The sequence below is a fragment of the Salvia hispanica genome, chromosome 3, assembly GCF_029641045.1.
Source record: "Salvia hispanica isolate PSC_SH4W2 chromosome 3, Shi_PSC_v1, whole genome shotgun sequence".
NCBI classification, from domain to species: domain Eukaryota; kingdom Viridiplantae; phylum Streptophyta; class Magnoliopsida; order Lamiales; family Lamiaceae; genus Salvia; species Salvia hispanica.
In genome coordinates this window covers 7,167,892-7,185,121 of record NC_142694.1, presented here as the reverse complement: position 1 = coordinate 7,185,121, position 17,230 = coordinate 7,167,892, and the positions used below count along the sequence as shown (strand labels likewise).

Genomic DNA, 17,230 nt, shown 5'->3' with positions numbered 1-17,230 from the left:
TACCAATTGCAGAATGCTGTTAAAACTGAAAAGCACATTAATATTAAATGGAACCCAAATTACATCAAAATGACTCCTCATCACCAACCATATGATGGCTCTAATACATTGTGAATAATCATCTTTGCATCTCAATTTCAATGACATAGAGAGATTGAGGTGCAGGCACATATTCGAGTGATGCTAAAAAGCTTCAATTGAGAAATAAAACAATTATTTGCTATCTAGTATAGCTCCAGGTCAAGCAGTTGCTTTCTCATTTACACTGTTTCCTTCATTTTCTGCTGATTCAGTGGCAGCATTCCCCACTACATTCTCCACTTCAGCGGCCATGGGAACAGATTCCTGCTCTTCGCCTTCACCTGACAGTTCTTCCACATCCGGCTTCTTTCCAAACGACTTAGAAGACAACAAATCAGCCATAGCAAGGCTAGTACTGGCCTTAGCTTTCGCAGCTTCTTCAGCAGCTTTAGCAGCAGCCTCAGCTTTCTCCTTCTCCAACTGCAATTTAAGATTTGTCACCTCATCCTCCATCCCTTCCTTCCTCAACAATTCCCTAACAAACTCTTCCAACTCCTCGGTGAAATCCCCGGGATCCTCCCTCAACATTCCATCAACAATCTTCACCACTTCATCATGCTTCCCAACCCCAGCTAGCGCATTCATGATGAACTTGTATGCATCATCATTCATCCTCAGCTTTGGCACCATCAAGTCAAAGAAAAACTTCGCCTCATCAACCTCGCCAGCCTTAACCAGCTCCTCAACAAGCCTGTTATAAACTGCCAAGTTCGGTCTACGTTTTGACTCAACCATTTTCCCAAAGTATTTAGCTGCATCACCTAACCTATTCTCCTTCAAGCAAGTATCCATAAGCGTAACAAAGGTATATTCATCCGGATTCACATTCGTATCTGGCATCCTATTGTACAGCTCCTCCGCATCAGCCAGTTTGTCGTTACTACACAACTGATCAATCAGCACATTATACGACAATGCATCAGGATTGCATCTTTTCTCTCCCATGCTATTGAAAACCTCAATGGCCTCATCAAATCTCTTCTCTGCACAATAACCATCAACTATAACATTATAGCTACCCAAATCCACACTCAACTTCCTCGGAGGGTCATGCTCATTCTTCATCCTCTCGAACAACTGTAATGCCACGTCAAACTTCCCATTCTTGCTCAAAGCCTCCAAAACAAAATTGAACGAGACAGCATTCATCTTAACGGTTGAATTTTCAACAACCACCTTGCTATACACCTCCATGGCCTCTGCTTCCATCCCCTTCAAAAAGTAGCCTTTCATCAAATTCCCGTATATCACCCCATCCAAGATCTCATCTGTCCCCAATTTTTGCTTCAATTCCTCATACAACTCCAAAACCCCATCTGCATTCAAATTGTTTGCTTGACCTGCCATCAAATAGGAATAGATAGTAGGATCCGGCTTAAACCCCTTCGTCTCCATTTCGTTCTTAATCTCAATTGCCTTTTCGAGTTGCTGGTTATCTACTAACCCCTTAACCAAAATGCGATAAGTTGTGGGCGATGGATTGAACGGAGCATCATTAATCAGCTGCTTGTATTGCTCTAGAGCTAAATCGATTTTCCGACTATCGAGATAAAGAGTAAGGAGGATATTGTACGTGACGACATTAGCGGCTATGCCGGCTTGCGTGATGAAGCGGTGGAGCGTGAGGAGCTCGGACAATTTCCCCTGGCGAAGCTGCGCAGCCATCACCGCATTGCAGGTGTAGATGGTGGGACGGCAATTGGAGTAGACGGAGTGGCGCGTGAAGAGCGCGGCCTCCTCGAGATCGTTCTCGCGTATGAGCGTGAGGATCTTGTTGTGGAGGTTGAGGCGGCTGCCGGAGAGCGCGGATACGGGCTCGGGGAGCTTCGGAGCGTTGGGGTTCTGCGGCGCCGGGGCGGAGCGGGGCTGCTGGTGGCGGAGGGCGGAGAGCGGCGGCTCGATGCGGAGGCGGCGCTTGCGCTTGCGACGCTCGGCGGCGGCTTCCTCCGGGGTGGCGAAGGAGAAGTGGCGGAGAGGGAGATAGGCCTGCGGCGGAGCGGGACGGCGGGGAGCCGTTAGGGCTCTGACGAGCTGATTGAGAAATGAGGGTTTGGAAAGCGCCATTGATTTGCGGGTGAAAGGGTTTTCGGGGTTTATGTTTTACAAATCAATAAAAATAAAAGGGGCAATAAATGGGCTTCATTCACATGAACTGTAAGCTAAATGATGGGCCTAATGACCAACCCCTTAAATTAAAACCCAAACTAATAAACATCCAATAACAAAATGTAGCTATAGGGAAATGATGGGAAAATATTACACACCCAAGAAAAGGAAGGGATGCACCAAAAGAATTAGGGAAACTAGCTTTAAAAATCGTCAACTTTCTTCAAAATTTAATATTTCTCAAAAAATTTAAAAATAGTGGAAAATACCATGAGATTTAATAGAGATTTTCCATGAAATGAATTTTCCGGCTAAGTTTAAGTAACGTGGCTAGCCGGATATCCTACATGTGACCTCTGGAAATATGACAAAACACATCGTTTTTAAAATAGCAAAATGTTGTCGTTTGAACCCTAACTACAATTATAATCATAATTCCCCAAAATCAATGAACTTGAATGAAAAATTCATTTCATGAAAAATCCACACATTTATCAAAATTCATGGCATTTCTCATAATTTTTAAAGTTCGTGGAAAACACCAAATTTTGGGAAAGTTCATGATTTTTCAGGCTATTTCCTTGAAAAAAATTACCAATCCCTCTCTATTAATCCACTCTTAGTGGAGCATTTCTTTTCCGGTATGGAATTTTATACTACTTTATTTTGTAAATTAAGGGGGGAGAAGATAATAAAATAGAAACGATAATATTTTATTATAGAAAATGTAATAAAATCGGACATCTGAAAATGAAAAATATTTTAATGGGATAGAATCATAGAAAGAGTATTATTTCCAAAAGAACATGTAAAAAGAGAAAAAGCTACTCTAAATAAGTGTGTGGGATCATATGATATTGATGTATTTTAGTAAGTTTTGGTTTTAGAAAAGAGTTGGGGGACCACGTAATCTCATATCATGGTGCCACCATATCCATACTATGGATATGATTTTTCTTTTTTGCTTAGTGAGTTTTATAGTGCAATGTTAAAATGTTACCATAAGTCATAACATGTTAATATCACATGGTCCATCTATTTCAGTCTACACTCTACTCTACAGTGTGTTTGAATATAGTGAGTTATTGATTAATTAAAGCTGTTGTATTACCATTTTTCTTGTGACCAAACGTGTAATTAATTGGTGTATTTATAATATGTCTAGGTTTCGGGTTGATAGAAGAGGTATATTTGTTAGCTCAGATTCTTTTTTTTATTGAGTTTTAATGTGAAATCATGAAAAAAATGTGAATAGGTATTAATGATGATTTAAACCGCTGATTGCCGTTTAATATAAGAGCATCCACAATACCGGCTAGCCGGTCGGCTAGCCGAACTATTGTAATCGGTCAGCCGCGAATCGGCGAAAAAATCGGCGTGGGCTAGCCGATTTGAGGGCGCTGGCCGCCATTGTGGCGTGCCGATCGGCCAGCGATCGGCCAGGGCCAATTTTTGTTTTTTTTTTAAAAAATTTTTTGAAAACCTATATATACGCGATTTTAGTTTCATTTTCATTTGCACCACTTGTTATAACGAATTTTCTCTCTCTAAATTTCTGTACAAGAGCAATATCGAGCGATGGACAACAACGACGAGTCCAGTCCGGCGACGAGCGGATCTCAGACTCCCACGGTACCCGTGGGATCTGGATGGGGCCAGATGGGCGGGCAGATGGGCCCAGGGTTTAACGTCCCTTGGCAATAGTTGATGGGTATGATGGCTGGAGCGCGGGGGGGATGCAGGGGGGAACCAGGTGGGATGCCGTGGGGGATGCAGGCCAGTGGCGGGCAGGCAACGCCGGGGTGGGGAGGTATGCCCCAGATGCAGCAGCAGATGATGCAGCAGATGATGGGGATGATGCCGGTATGGCAGGGAGGGATGCAGGGGTCACCGGGGGGACACGGTCTATCGTCCATCTCTTGATTTTTTGACGGCTTCGTCTCACACGTCGACCCAAGTGGAGACGCAGTTCACTGACGATGACCTTTTGTCATTGCATGAGATGGGGATCGATCTCGGGGAGCTGGACACTCCCGTTCCAGCGGGTCGGGCCGCACCGAAGAAGAAGAAGGCCAAGGGGAAGGGCAAGGTGGTCGGTGAGTCGTCGCAGCCTGCTGATCACGACACCCCCCCGCGGAGGAAGTGGACGGAGGATGAGTACGCCGGCGTAGCCAAGGCGTGGTTGTCGGTCTGCGACGATCCGCTGGTTGCGAACAACCAGCGGGTCGTCAACATGTGGGCGAAGATTAGAGCAGCCTACAGGAGGAACTGCCCGAACGGAAAGGACTACAGCGGGGAGGAGTGCCGGAAGGGGTGGGAACGCATCAGGGCCGCGGTCGGCTGATTTTCGAGGTTGTACGCCAACGCCCTCCGCCAGCTGACTAGTGGGCAGAATGAGGAGGACGCCCGGAGGATAGCGGAGAGTCAGTTCCCCTTGCCGGGGAAGTATAAGGAGTTTGGGAATGCTATGTGTTGCTGAAGGACTCCGAGAAGTTCCGGGCGGGGTGCGACGCTGGGTGGCCGAAGAAGCAGATGCTGAACTATTCCGGCGACTACAGCGGCAGCAGCGGCGGATCCCACGACCTCCCCTCGGATGCTGAGGAGTTTCCGTCCCTTCCATCCTCTACTCGTCGCCCTCGCCCGGTTGGCCGAAAGCGGGCGCAACGGGCAGCGAGGGGAGGATCCCCCCTATCGCCCCAGGAGGTCATCTCGGCACCCCTCCCCCACGCGCGTACACCTTATTCTCACGTGCAAAAACGGAGGAACGGATGTATAAGGTCTTCCAAGAGTGGAAGGCCGCAACTGACCCCACGGAGAAGAGGTTTCTCCACTCGATGCTCGAGAACATGCGGGTGGATTTGGATGCCTCGAGGGCACTGGTGGGGGGTTCAGACGCGGGCTCAGATACCCCGGGTGGCGGCGGCGAGGACGGCGGCGGCGACGACGACGAGGAGTAGAGAGTGGCGGGGTTCGTATGTGGAAGCCCATTTTTTAAAAAAAATAATTATGTATTTTTTTTTTATCTATGTACCTTTTTTTTAATGAAATGAATGGATTTTCCCGTATATGTCTCATAAATTTAATTCCGTAATTTAATCGTAAATTTAATTCCGTAAATGTAGTTGTTTTTGAATTATTTTTATTGCGGCTGGCCTATGGCTGACCTATTTGAGTAAATACTGAAGTAGCAGGTGGATTTTTAGTGCTGATGACGTGGCAGAGTGAGAGAATGGCTGGCCTATGGCTGGCCTATTCTTAGCGTGGACGGCATAAAAACAAGTAATTTTTTTGGTTATTTTTTATTAATCCCATAATTTTGGATAACACAATATAATAGAAGTCATACAAATTGACACAGTTTGTTCCAGTCAATGATAAGGCATTTGATTATCAGCATAGTATATTTGCAAATATCTGCTATTGATATAAGTCTACATGACATCCACTCTATTTAATCGAATGGTAAATTGTCACATACATTCTTGCATATAAAATCGTATATTGGTTAATTTTTAATTGGTCGAAGGTCACATTATTCAGATTTGTATCTTATGACTGCTGGTTATTTTTTTAATTAGCTGGTTAATTTCCATGGTTATATTACATGAAGTTGACTCAACAAATTAAATTTATCTTTGATAGCTCAACCAACCTATATATAGTTAGGAAAACTACAAAATATGCATCATGCATATGCATTAAGATTGTAACTTTAATGTGGTGTTATGTGTAAATGTAAGTAATAATCACTGATTTCTTGCACCTATTTATTAATTGTTACTCCATTTTGAACTATAGCTAGCTGACCAGACGCTTGCTTATCGTTGATAACTTTTAACTACGGTCTAAGGTATATAGTATTATAAAATTCTCCAATAAAACAAAAATTTAATTAACCATCATTGTCTATTGATGGTGGCGGTGGAATGGCTATCTATAAAGTCAAATATCTCATTTTCAATTCTAATTAATTGTGCCTGTATTATATTTAATTCTGAGCATATTCAAGTTAGAAGTTATCAAGAATATTAGTAGCTATGGAGTAGTACTACTCTAGTATTTTGGGCCATTCACTATTGAGAATTAATGCTTTATATAGAAAAAAAATCTAATTTTATCAACTTGGGAACATCTCCTTAATAATAAAAATAATTAATATTCATGAGCTGTATATAATTATAATTAGTATTGGCCTTAATTGTGTAAATATTGATGGAACTGATGTGTTATCTATATAAGTTCTGTTGTTGCATGCAATATTCTGTTAAATACTAATACGCATTTTTTTACTCAAATATTGTAACTAATTGAATTATAATTACAATCTTGCTATAAACACTACATATGCATACTTTTCAAAATCTTATGATAAATTGCTATAAACACTATATCTATGCATATTTTTCAAATCTTATACTAAATTGAATTGCGATTGAAACCCATTATTCAGATTTCGACTATTGGAGAGGCGCAAAACTATATGCATCTTCTACATTTTTCAGCGCATTAGTTTGAACATTTCTACTAATTATTTATATTTCCAACTTAATTGTTTGTCAAAGATTTGGGATTTGAATATTTGATCACTTATTAGGGTTTTGCTAAATAAGATCCGACGTGGTTGAGTGAATCTTCACAATCTCCCACTCTAATAATTGAATAAGATAAAGTTATTTGTGGTATTTATATATTCCCAAATCATGGTTCAGTTCGAAAACAGTGATGTTCATGAATAATCTTATCAACTTTATAGTCATGTCAATATAAACGCACCATTAGTTACCTTCGAAAAATACTTAGTAAAGGATAGAGAAAAAAAAAAGCATATGATGCATATCCCTTTTCTGATTTCTCCTTTGATTTCATTTTTCAAAAAGCAGAGCCGCTTTTTACTTCAAACAAAGTTAGCAAATAGTTATTCCGCAAAAGATTTTCCACGTTTTTTTTATCTAAAATTAACTTTTAGGCTTTTAATAGTACTACTTACATTATTTTTTTTAATAAAGGTAAATATTGATATGTCTCGTCGTGTTCAACTTTTTAAAAAAAATATTCCACTCTTGAGTGTATAATTACATTGTGAATTTGTGATGCTAATAATTCGTAAAATTTGATATACTTAAACAACATCGTTATAATTTTTTTAAAATTAATTATATTATAAATTTACAATTTTTCTCATCTCTGGCATGTAATGCCATCTAATAAATCTATAAAATTATGTTTTTTATCCGTCAGTGCTTGTATGATGTATCTAACCAATTTTATTCTCATGATTCTTTTTTCTTAATAATAGAATATTAATAATTGTTCATCAATATTTACTCTTGTGATCGTATGATCGTATAAAATTCGATCTTCCGGTTTATTGATTAAGGGAAAATGTATTAACAATTAAGACGTTATTTTCTCCACAGTTTCCAAGCTCAATGGCAAAAGAGTGGCCATAAATGGGATCTAATCAAGTCCAATTGCACAAAAAGAAGCGTCAATAATTGCTAAGAAAATAAACGTAACACGGGGGATATAAATGTGATGTAATATACCCAAATGTAGAAGAATCTAGAAAGGCAATATAGAATAAAAACAAGAAGTTAGCAATTAAAAATAAAATAAAATACCTAGGCAATGAAAACAGCCTTAATCCAATACAACTTAAACTAATACTATTCACAGTCATTACATGACGGAGAGGAGCCACTGGAAATTGAAATTATTATATCTAAATCGCTATCAGTTTAACGAATCTCAATTATTTATCATTTAAGCGCCCAAACTCGTTATACTCGTGCATGATTACGTGTTTCAATTATAGTATTTTCAATATACGTTTCATCTTTTGATTAAGTTCCAAAAACTTTATAAACTTCTTGATAAATATTAGTAATAAGTTTCTTTCTCGACTCCCAAATTTATTTTTCTATAATCTCAAAAATAATCCTATTATGGTTTGTTATAATTATCAGCATATTACATATATCATTCCGGAAAAAAAATTGTGGACGCCGCGATCCACCTTTAAATATCACAAATTACGTAGATTATAGTATATCAATAAGTATTAATTAAGGTTTTAAATTGTTAATCAAAGTGATCAATTGTATAGAGAATTGAGAGCGCACATGAGAGTTGCACTTCCAATTTCATACCTAGCTAGTTAGTATATTTCCTCATTAGTCGATAAACTTAATAATTTAGATATTATAATAATTTATAAGTTCGTAAATATATCTCATAAGCTTTTGAAATTTATAAATTCTCTTAAATTATGTTTAATCAAATAACTCCTTAATCGCCTTTTAGTGGGCTATCAGTCTATAACTACTCAGAAATCAAATTCAATTCAAACTTGTATATTGCGTGTTTGAAAATTTATTACTACAAATGTTTCAAAGTTTGGCTAATCTAATTATTTTGACCAATTGATACCAATTAATCGGGCCTTCTCAAATTTGAGGTGGACAAAAAGTATTGCACAAAACTATCGGAATTGAATTATTTTGATGGTGGCTTATAATAAAATGATCAAAGATCCTACTCAGCTATCAAGTATATACCCGACTTTGCATATTTTAGGTATTAATTGACTAAAAGCTAATAATTCTGATAGGGTTAAATAATTTATTATAGTTGAGGACAAAAGATAATACACTAAATTTGATTAAAAATGACGTTACATTGAAATTGAGTTAACTTTCATTAATCTCCAGCCAAGTGAAAATTTTATTGATTGAACAATATAATTAAATATTCATTTTGTAATTAGTAGCATTATTTTAACAAATCGCATCTTAAAATTTCATTTTTTATACATGGGTTCGGATATACTATCAGCTCACGTTTTTAATCCTTTTAATTCCATTCTTGTTTCAATAAGGAAATATTATAGCCATTGATGAGACATAAATTATTACTTAAAGTTGTCTTTTCTTTTCCTAAAGGAGTGAAGCTGTTCTGCTTTCTTGTCAATTTTGTGCCAATTACATCATCGGCAACGAATGAGATGATGTCTCATCCACCTAAACATTTTCTTTATTTTTTGGCAAATTTTGTTTTTGTTTCGAGTTATTTTCAATGGAGATTACTTAAGGTGGTGTGTCTAGCTGACTAAGGCCATCTCCAACCATTCACGCCAAACTCAAACCCATTTTTGAGTATATGTCACACCAAAAAATAGTTTTATTCCATTCATTTACACCATATTTATGTTTACACCATTTTTGAGTATTTGTCTAACAAAATTTTACAGTAAACACCATATTTGGTGTTAATCCATTCAAAAACCCAAAAATGAGTTTGTGTGGTGTACGCTTGGAGAAATTATTTACACCAAAAATGAGTTTTGGTATATGGTTGGAGATAGTCTAACAAGATATAAAGAGGATATCGTAGAAGATAGATGACCAGATAAATAAAGAATAGAAAGTATCCAAATTAATATTATTTATAGTAACTAGTAAGTAAATACTAGTATTATTTTATACAATTATTAGGTTTCCCGCATGCTATAGTATTTGTGAAGCTTGAATCCATTTTGATGACGTACGTCCCAAGATTTTCATCCAATTTTCGTCGAAAGATCATATTTACCAAGAGATTAATTTTGAGAATTGTAGTTGTATGTAAGGACAAAATTTAAAGCACTAATGTTTCTAAGCTTGGTTCATGGTACTTTTACAACAAATTCAATTTATTACTAGTATTATTTAATAGTCTACTGTATTTTTGTTTGTCTGTTTCAGACAATTTCAGTGTTCCTATTTATGTCGAAATATATACTACTACTGAGTTGATTTATATAATTTTGAGATCCGCCAATTCCAAAAAAAGAAACTACTCCTATTAAATTCGACAACTGGCACAGTCATCATAAACTATATTCTTAGATTTTATTCGGGAGTTTAAATAAAATGGAGTGTTTCTTATGAAAATATTTTTATCGTAAAAACTCATTTTTTGTGATTATTTTCACTTTAATCTTGTTTTCTAGATAAATTGATGAGATGCAGGAGTTGAAATTAAAGATCTAATGAGACTCGCATTGCGATTTGCGATAAATATTTCGAGTTTGGGAAGAAGAGTAAAATCAACAAATTGGAGGTCCATGATTCTTAATGACATCAAATTTGATTATATAAAAACCAAACATACACTAAAAAATCATAGACAATTAAAGTACCACGGAGGCATCGACTAAATGGTTACACATTGTAGCCCTAAAAATAGTAAACGTCATTCCAACAGATATTGTTGGAGCCCTTATCACAATCTATTTGTGGAAGGATAAAAGTAGTAGTATTATATGACAATCCGACAGGGCGACAGTACATCTTCTATAAAATTGCCCTAAGTTTTGGTTGCCTCAGCCACTGAAGGAGTATTTATGAGAGTGCTATTTTATGTAGCAAAATCATAGTATTTGTTTACACATAAGAATACATTAATTAATTAATGTAGAGTGAATTACATTTTTAGGCTCTATACTTTCAGCGACGAACATTTGCGGTACTTATACTTGCAAAATATTATTTGTGGTATCCAGACTATACTACTTGCTCGTTTCAGGTGTTTTTTCACTTTTTGACCAATTTTTCAAACAAAAACACCCCCAAAGGCCTAGAGGGCATTTTTGACATTACTTTAGGCGCCATTTTCCGACTCTTTGATTTTCCAAACTCTTTGATTTCCAAGATATTTAATTACTATGATTTAGGCAGGCATGTATGTTATGTACTTAATGATTTGGCGTAAAAGTGGAGAAGTTTTGGAAAAAGTGGAGAAGAGTTATGGGAGTGGAAAGGTAGAAGAAATAAGACTTTATAAATAAGAGAGAAAATTTAGGAAAGAGAAATGAAGAAATAAGATTAATATAGAAGAAGAAATATGGAGGAAAAAAGAATTCGTAGACATAATAGAAGACATAGGAATATGAGAGTGGAAAGGTAAAGAAATAAGACTTTATAAATAAGAAGAAAGAAAAATTAGGAAAGCGAAATGAAGAAATAAGATTTATAAAGAAGAAGAAAGATGGAAGAAAAAGAAGAACGAAAAATAAGACTTAATAATGAAGAAGAGACGAGAAAGAACAAAGGAAATAGAGGAAGTAGGAATTTGAAATAATATACACGTATTTCAATGTCAGTAAATGACGCCTACTTTTAAAGAGTAATGTACAAAAATGCCCTTTAGGCATTTGGGGCTGTTTTTGTCTGAAAAATTGGTCAAAAAGTGAAAAAGCACTTGAAACGAGCAAGTAGTATAGTCTGGATACCGTAAATGATATTTTGCAAGTATAGGTACCGCAAATGTTCGTCGCTGAAAGTATAGAACCTAAAAATGTAATTCACTCATTAATGTAACCAGCAATATATTTATTTAATCAATCAATAAGTAAAAATATTTAATATGAGGGAATAATTAATGTTCTTAAACATTCATAATTTGGTTATGAATATGTGAGTACAATACTAATTAATTTAGGCATAGTTCGGTTGTCACGACTAATTATCATATGATAATTCATCTAGTATTAAATTGAAAGATTATTTTAGTTGGAGAGAAATGACTATAACTAATTATCACATAATTTATCCATTTAGGATTAAATTGTGTGATTCAATCTCATAAATCAAACACAATACTACAAATTTAATTCCAATATATAATCTTGTAAAATCGAACGGTCCCATAATATTCTAATTAATACAAAGTATTTTATTGGCGAATAAATTAAAGGACACAAGTGAAAGTGGGGAATTGTGCAATAACAAAGTTGTGGCTAGATTTTTGGATGGGAGAAAATAGCCTCGAATCCACATTTCATAGACTTATCAGAAAAAGACGATCTTATTATAAATATGGGAGTTTGCAACCAATGACAGAGGAGATGAAGAGGACACAGAGGCTTAAGTGGAGAGAATATACTTGGAGATCTTTTGCTTGCCGTGAATAAGCGATGTACTAATGATAAAACGAGAGATGTGAGAATATGGTTAGCTAAGAATCTACCTTTCTTTCATATCTCTAATTTTATCTTAAAGGTCAACCGGCAAGCGGTACCAAGGAGCCCTTCACTCGAAATTGGGCGACTAGCATGGAAGAACATCATGCCACCACGAGCACAATTGCACGTGTGGTTCCCTCTTCATGAAAGAGTAAACATCAAGGATTGACACTTCCAACATGGAATATGAGGAATTAATATCGCCAAAGACACCCTTTAAAAGAAGAAAAGTGAGACAAACATACTCTCATCCACGAAGTTTGAAATCAAATTATGGATAGCATTATGACAATATTCTACATCAGTCTTAAAATATATTATCACACAACGAATTTTTGAGAAAATACACGTGGACAAGAAATAAGATTAAACATGATTGTTAATTACAAATAAAAAATACCAATAGAACTACTCCTAATTAGTGCACTTACTACTCCATATTATGCCAATGTGGGAGTAAGTTATGTCTATAAATAGAGGCATTTGTGATGGCAGGGACGGTGTATCTATAACTAATTTGTGTATGCATTAATGAGAAAGTACCTAGACATGAAATGTTGAGAGAGACCTTTGGCTCCTCCAAAAGTAAACGCCTCCAAACTCATCTCTCACCGGTCTTATCACCAACATTATATAACAATAATTAAAAACTCATTACTTATACTAATGTTATATATATACATGCATAAATTATCGGATTTAGGTGCAACAACACAAACAATTCCACAACATCCTCCCCCTCGTCGGTCAGTTCTCATCTCTCTTTACTCTCTTCTTCTCTCCACCGCTGCAATTTTATTTGATTGTGTATACTTGTGTTTGCTCACTCTATTTTCTCGACTTGAATTCGTTTCTATTTCAATTTTTCAATGGGAATGGTGAAGAATAGAACGTTAATTTCAAGTGATTTTTATTGAATTTATGTGTTCTTTGAAAAAGACTCGACATTTGAAATGGGTTAGGCTCTTCTCGATTTCATTCTATTGGGAAAAATTCAACCATGTGTTGCATGTTTTTGCTTGAAAGACTGAATTTTGGGAAGATTTTTGAATGCGTGGCATGATAAATTAACATCTACTAAAATAATTTTGTGTTTTAGAACCAGAATACTAAATCTTGATATTGGGGTATAAACTGAAATTAGCATTTGTGAGGGCAAAGATGACGAAGGGTTAGATTTATTTATTTAATTATAGTTGTGATATATTTGGAACTGAACATGACATTTACTTTTTTGGCTGATAGTATAAAGTCCAAGGTGAGTTTGAAGTTTATGCTTTGAATAATGAATATATTACATTATTTGGATCTGAATACAGCTTGCTAATAGGTTGGACCCATCAGTTTATTGGCGGCTTCATATTTTTTTTTGAATTATAGCTGTACTCATGGTGGATTAACCTTAAATAAACAGTGATATTATCTGGTTTCTTCATTTTCTTTTATCATAATCAAGTATTTTGCTGCTGCTGCTGCTGCATCAATCTTGGTTTCCCATATTCTGTATGCATATATGCACACACACACACATTGAATTTAAATATGAGAAAGTAAACATATGTGGATTTTTTTATTAATTTCGGTTGAAGGTTTAGTTGAGAAGCTAGGTAGAGTTTAGAAGGGCTCTCTGAGTTAGATGAAGTCTCTCTATCTTTCTCTCTTAAGTTTTTTATTTTGTTCATTCACTTACCTGCATATATGAGCTGCTGTGGCATAAGATTGATCATCCAGTTATGCACTTATGGTATTTGGAATTATGGATAATCAAGCTGTTACACAATGATTTGCTTGTTTTCCACCACTCATATTTGCAAGGTTGTTGCAGTTCATCATTTTTGCTTCAGTTTTTAAAGTTAAAGTTCATCCTATCAGAAACTTACGAACAATCCTTTTTCATGCTGAACTAAGTTAGTTGATTCATCTTTGGCAGGTGAGGTTACATCAGAGGCCACATTAGCATGTATTTGTATGACCGTGGACTAATCCGTGACCTTTCCTACTCCGATGGGCTGCTTCCACTCTAAATCCCCAAAACACACCCCTGGTTACGAGGAGCCCATTATCCTCGCTGCTGAGACACTCTGTGAGTATGAACCATGCTAGGCTTATTTATGCTTCTCTCTGAAACTTATTACCTGTTCCACCGTGTAACTATCAAATCACTACCCATTTTTTTGTGACATTAGTTTGTTATTGAACATTTCTTGATGGCCAAATTGGAGTACTATTCAAGTCTAGTTTTGCTGCCTGAATTTTTATCATTGGATTTGACCGCCACTAGTCTATTGAATGTGATTTTTATCTTGTAGTTTCTGTCAGTGAAGTAGAGGCTTTATACGAACTGTATAAGAAGATAAGTAGCTCCATAACTGACGACGGCCTCATTCACAAGGTAACATCATCACTCATCTATCTCTTGACTTGCTCATTATCGAAACTTTTCCACTTACTGATTATCTACCTTATTGCAAACTCGTCAGGAAGAATTCCAGCTTGCTCTCTTCAGGAACAGAAACAAGAGAAATCTATTTGCAGACAGGGTGGGTTAACACAACTTCTTTCGTTCACTTTTCAGATACATATATACGCCCTTTAAACTCTATGCCGCTATCTAGATATAGCTTCTTATGAAGAGTTTCATATGTAGGTATTTGATATATTTGACTACAAACGCAATGGAGTGATTGAATTTGGAGAATTTGTCCGGTCGTTAGGAATATTTCACCCTAATGCATCAGTTGCAGACAAAGTTTCATGTAAGAATCACATTTCGCTCATATTTTGTTATAACATGATGCTTTTCTCATCTCTGACTATACGTATGCTCAACAGTTGCATTTAGAGTGTATGATCTGAGGAGCACAGGTTTCATCGAAAGGGAAGAGGTAAGTTATGTGGACCATGGATTTTAAATTTAAGTTTTCATAATTCGTGAAGTCTTATGGACCATCTGATTCATGCAGTTCGAAAATATCTGTTAATTTCTGGCAACAAAGATGTAATAGAATATATGTTTGATATGCCTTTTTTGCAACTCTTTGTTTAACTTGGTAGTTGAGAGAGATGGTATTGGCACTATTACACGAATCAGATGTAGTTCTTTCGGAGGAATACATAGAGATGATCGTGAACAAGGTAAGGATCACTCTTCTCGTGTTTTCTGCTTTTTAGAGATCATACTTTTTTGGAAGAACGCGTTTCATCTCATATCAGTTGTATCTTATGATGCAGACATTTGACGATGCAGATAAGAAAGGCGATGGAAAGATTGACCTAGATGAGTGGAAGGAATTTGTATCCCAAAATCCATCCCTTATCAAGAATATGACACTTCCATATCTAAAGTAAGTCTGTCAGGCTAGTCTGCTCGATTCAAACTGTTTAAATAGCTGCTACAGCTTTCTTTCTTCTGGCCGCGTGTTTTCCACCATAAGAATCATCTTATATATGTTATTTGGCTTTGTAGGGATATAACACTAGCATTTCCTAGCTTCGTGGTACGCTCTGAAGTGGAGGACTCGGACTTGTGATTTGTGAGCTCGTGTATTTGCCTAAACGCGCGTTGCATACCCCGTCTCATGTAGATACAATGAACTCCATACAGAGTTTGGAGTTATGATTAAGTTGTACACAACGTCGATTTCACAGAAGAGGGAGTCACGGAATCGAAGGCCTTCGTGACAGTCATAGCCGAGGCCTTGTTGTTAAGTTGATTTGTGTGTTGCAGAAAGTGAGAAGCTGGCAGGTTCTACCCAGAATTCCACATGAGTACGAAGCTGAACATGATATTTTTAGATGTTTGATGAGTATAAAATTATTGTATAGTTATATGCTTAGTGTTTTTTTCTGTTTTGTTTTGCTTTTTGGTTTTGCTTTATTTTGAGAATTAAGAATGTGCTGTGTAAAGGAATCCTTGCCTCCTTGGGTCCAATAATTCAAGCACATAATTATTTTTGGTATAGCTAATGTGGTAACTTTTTCATAGAGTATTTACCCTTAACGTATTTGACAATATAGCCATCTCCTCACATTTAGCGCTCATAAGATTAAAATTAGTTTTAGCATCTAACATAAAACGAAAAAACATTGCATCTGTTTGCCTAAAAAATGCATTGCCTTCCTTTTCTCCTTCGACAATAATCATCTTTTTTACTCCACATGTTTTGATTTGGTTTTTTTATTTTAATAATAATTCAAATCATCTTATTCTAAAATTAAGATGTCACATGTTCATTATATGTTTTTTCATTTTATTTAGTTGTTCGATTTATGTATTTTTTGTTCTTTTAATGAAACTAGTATCACGCTTGTGCTATGCACAGATTAATATATTTTTAAAATATTAATTTTAAATTTTAAATTAATTAAATAAATTAGAATTAATATTAACAATGAATCATATGAGTAACAATTTTAGTTATATGAGAATAAAAAATCTATACAAATCAACATTGAAGCATAAAATTTGAAGCAAATCACATAATATAATGTTTTAACAATAAACCATGGAGTAGGAAGATAAAAATCTATCATAATAAAGAATTAAATACAATGGATAATTACTCATCATTTTTAAAACTTCTTTATTCACTACATTAACTTTAAAATTAAAATCAATCCCATCATTATAAACTAAAACCTTCAATTCACAATTCGTCACTCTTCAACAGAACTCAACCGCGCTTGCCTCACCCAAAACTACAATAAAATAATGAACAAAATCAATTTGCAATGCCAAAATCAATAATCAATATGTATTAAAACGATCATCCGTAGAGCAAAGCATAAGATGTATGAGACCCATGAAAGTACACAATCGAACAATTCACACCACATAATTTTGTGGAGGCTTCCCTAGCCATCCAATCAAGAAGATAAAGCTGTAGTGACTGCAAATTAACATCAATCAAAGTGACAAATAGAGAATAAAAGTATTTATTCACCTGAGAATGGGTGAGGGAGGTGAATATGTTTACTGGGTGAGAATATATATAGCATAAATAATTCCATAAATGTAACTAAAAGAAATGTCAATAAGAA

The 17,230-nt window shown here is 35.9% G+C and overlaps 2 protein-coding genes across 5 annotated transcripts; one reads left to right on the top strand and one right to left on the bottom strand.

Moving 5' to 3' along the window:
• Positions 1-19: 19 nt before the first annotated feature.
• EMB1796 (Pentatricopeptide repeat (PPR) superfamily protein) lies at positions 20-2,167 on the bottom strand. Its single transcript, XM_048113440.2, has one exon. It carries the CDS (start codon positions 2,143-2,145, stop codon positions 241-243), a length of 1,905 nt encoding a protein of 634 aa, XP_047969397.1. The 5' UTR covers positions 2,146-2,167; the 3' UTR covers positions 20-240.
• A 10,623-nt stretch (positions 2,168-12,790) lies between these two features.
• SOS3 (Calcium-binding EF-hand family protein) lies at positions 12,791-16,151 on the top strand. Of its 4 annotated transcripts, none has more exons than XM_048118344.2 (9): positions 12,791-12,936; positions 14,121-14,273; positions 14,500-14,582; positions 14,671-14,730; positions 14,838-14,946; positions 15,023-15,075; positions 15,245-15,325; positions 15,422-15,534; positions 15,657-16,151. In XM_048118344.2, exons 2-9 carry the CDS (start codon positions 14,195-14,197, stop codon positions 15,718-15,720), a joined length of 642 nt encoding a protein of 213 aa, XP_047974301.2. In that variant the 5' UTR covers positions 12,791-12,936; positions 14,121-14,194; the 3' UTR covers positions 15,721-16,151. The 4 variants fall into 4 exon arrangements, with proteins under 4 accessions (XP_047974301.2, XP_047974300.1, XP_088925320.1 ...); XM_048118343.2 differs by having other exon boundaries at positions 15,404-15,534; XM_089069194.1 differs by lacking the exon at positions 12,791-12,936 and adding an exon at positions 13,567-13,693 and having other exon boundaries at positions 15,404-15,534.
• The last annotated feature ends 1,079 nt before the right edge of the window (positions 16,152-17,230 follow it).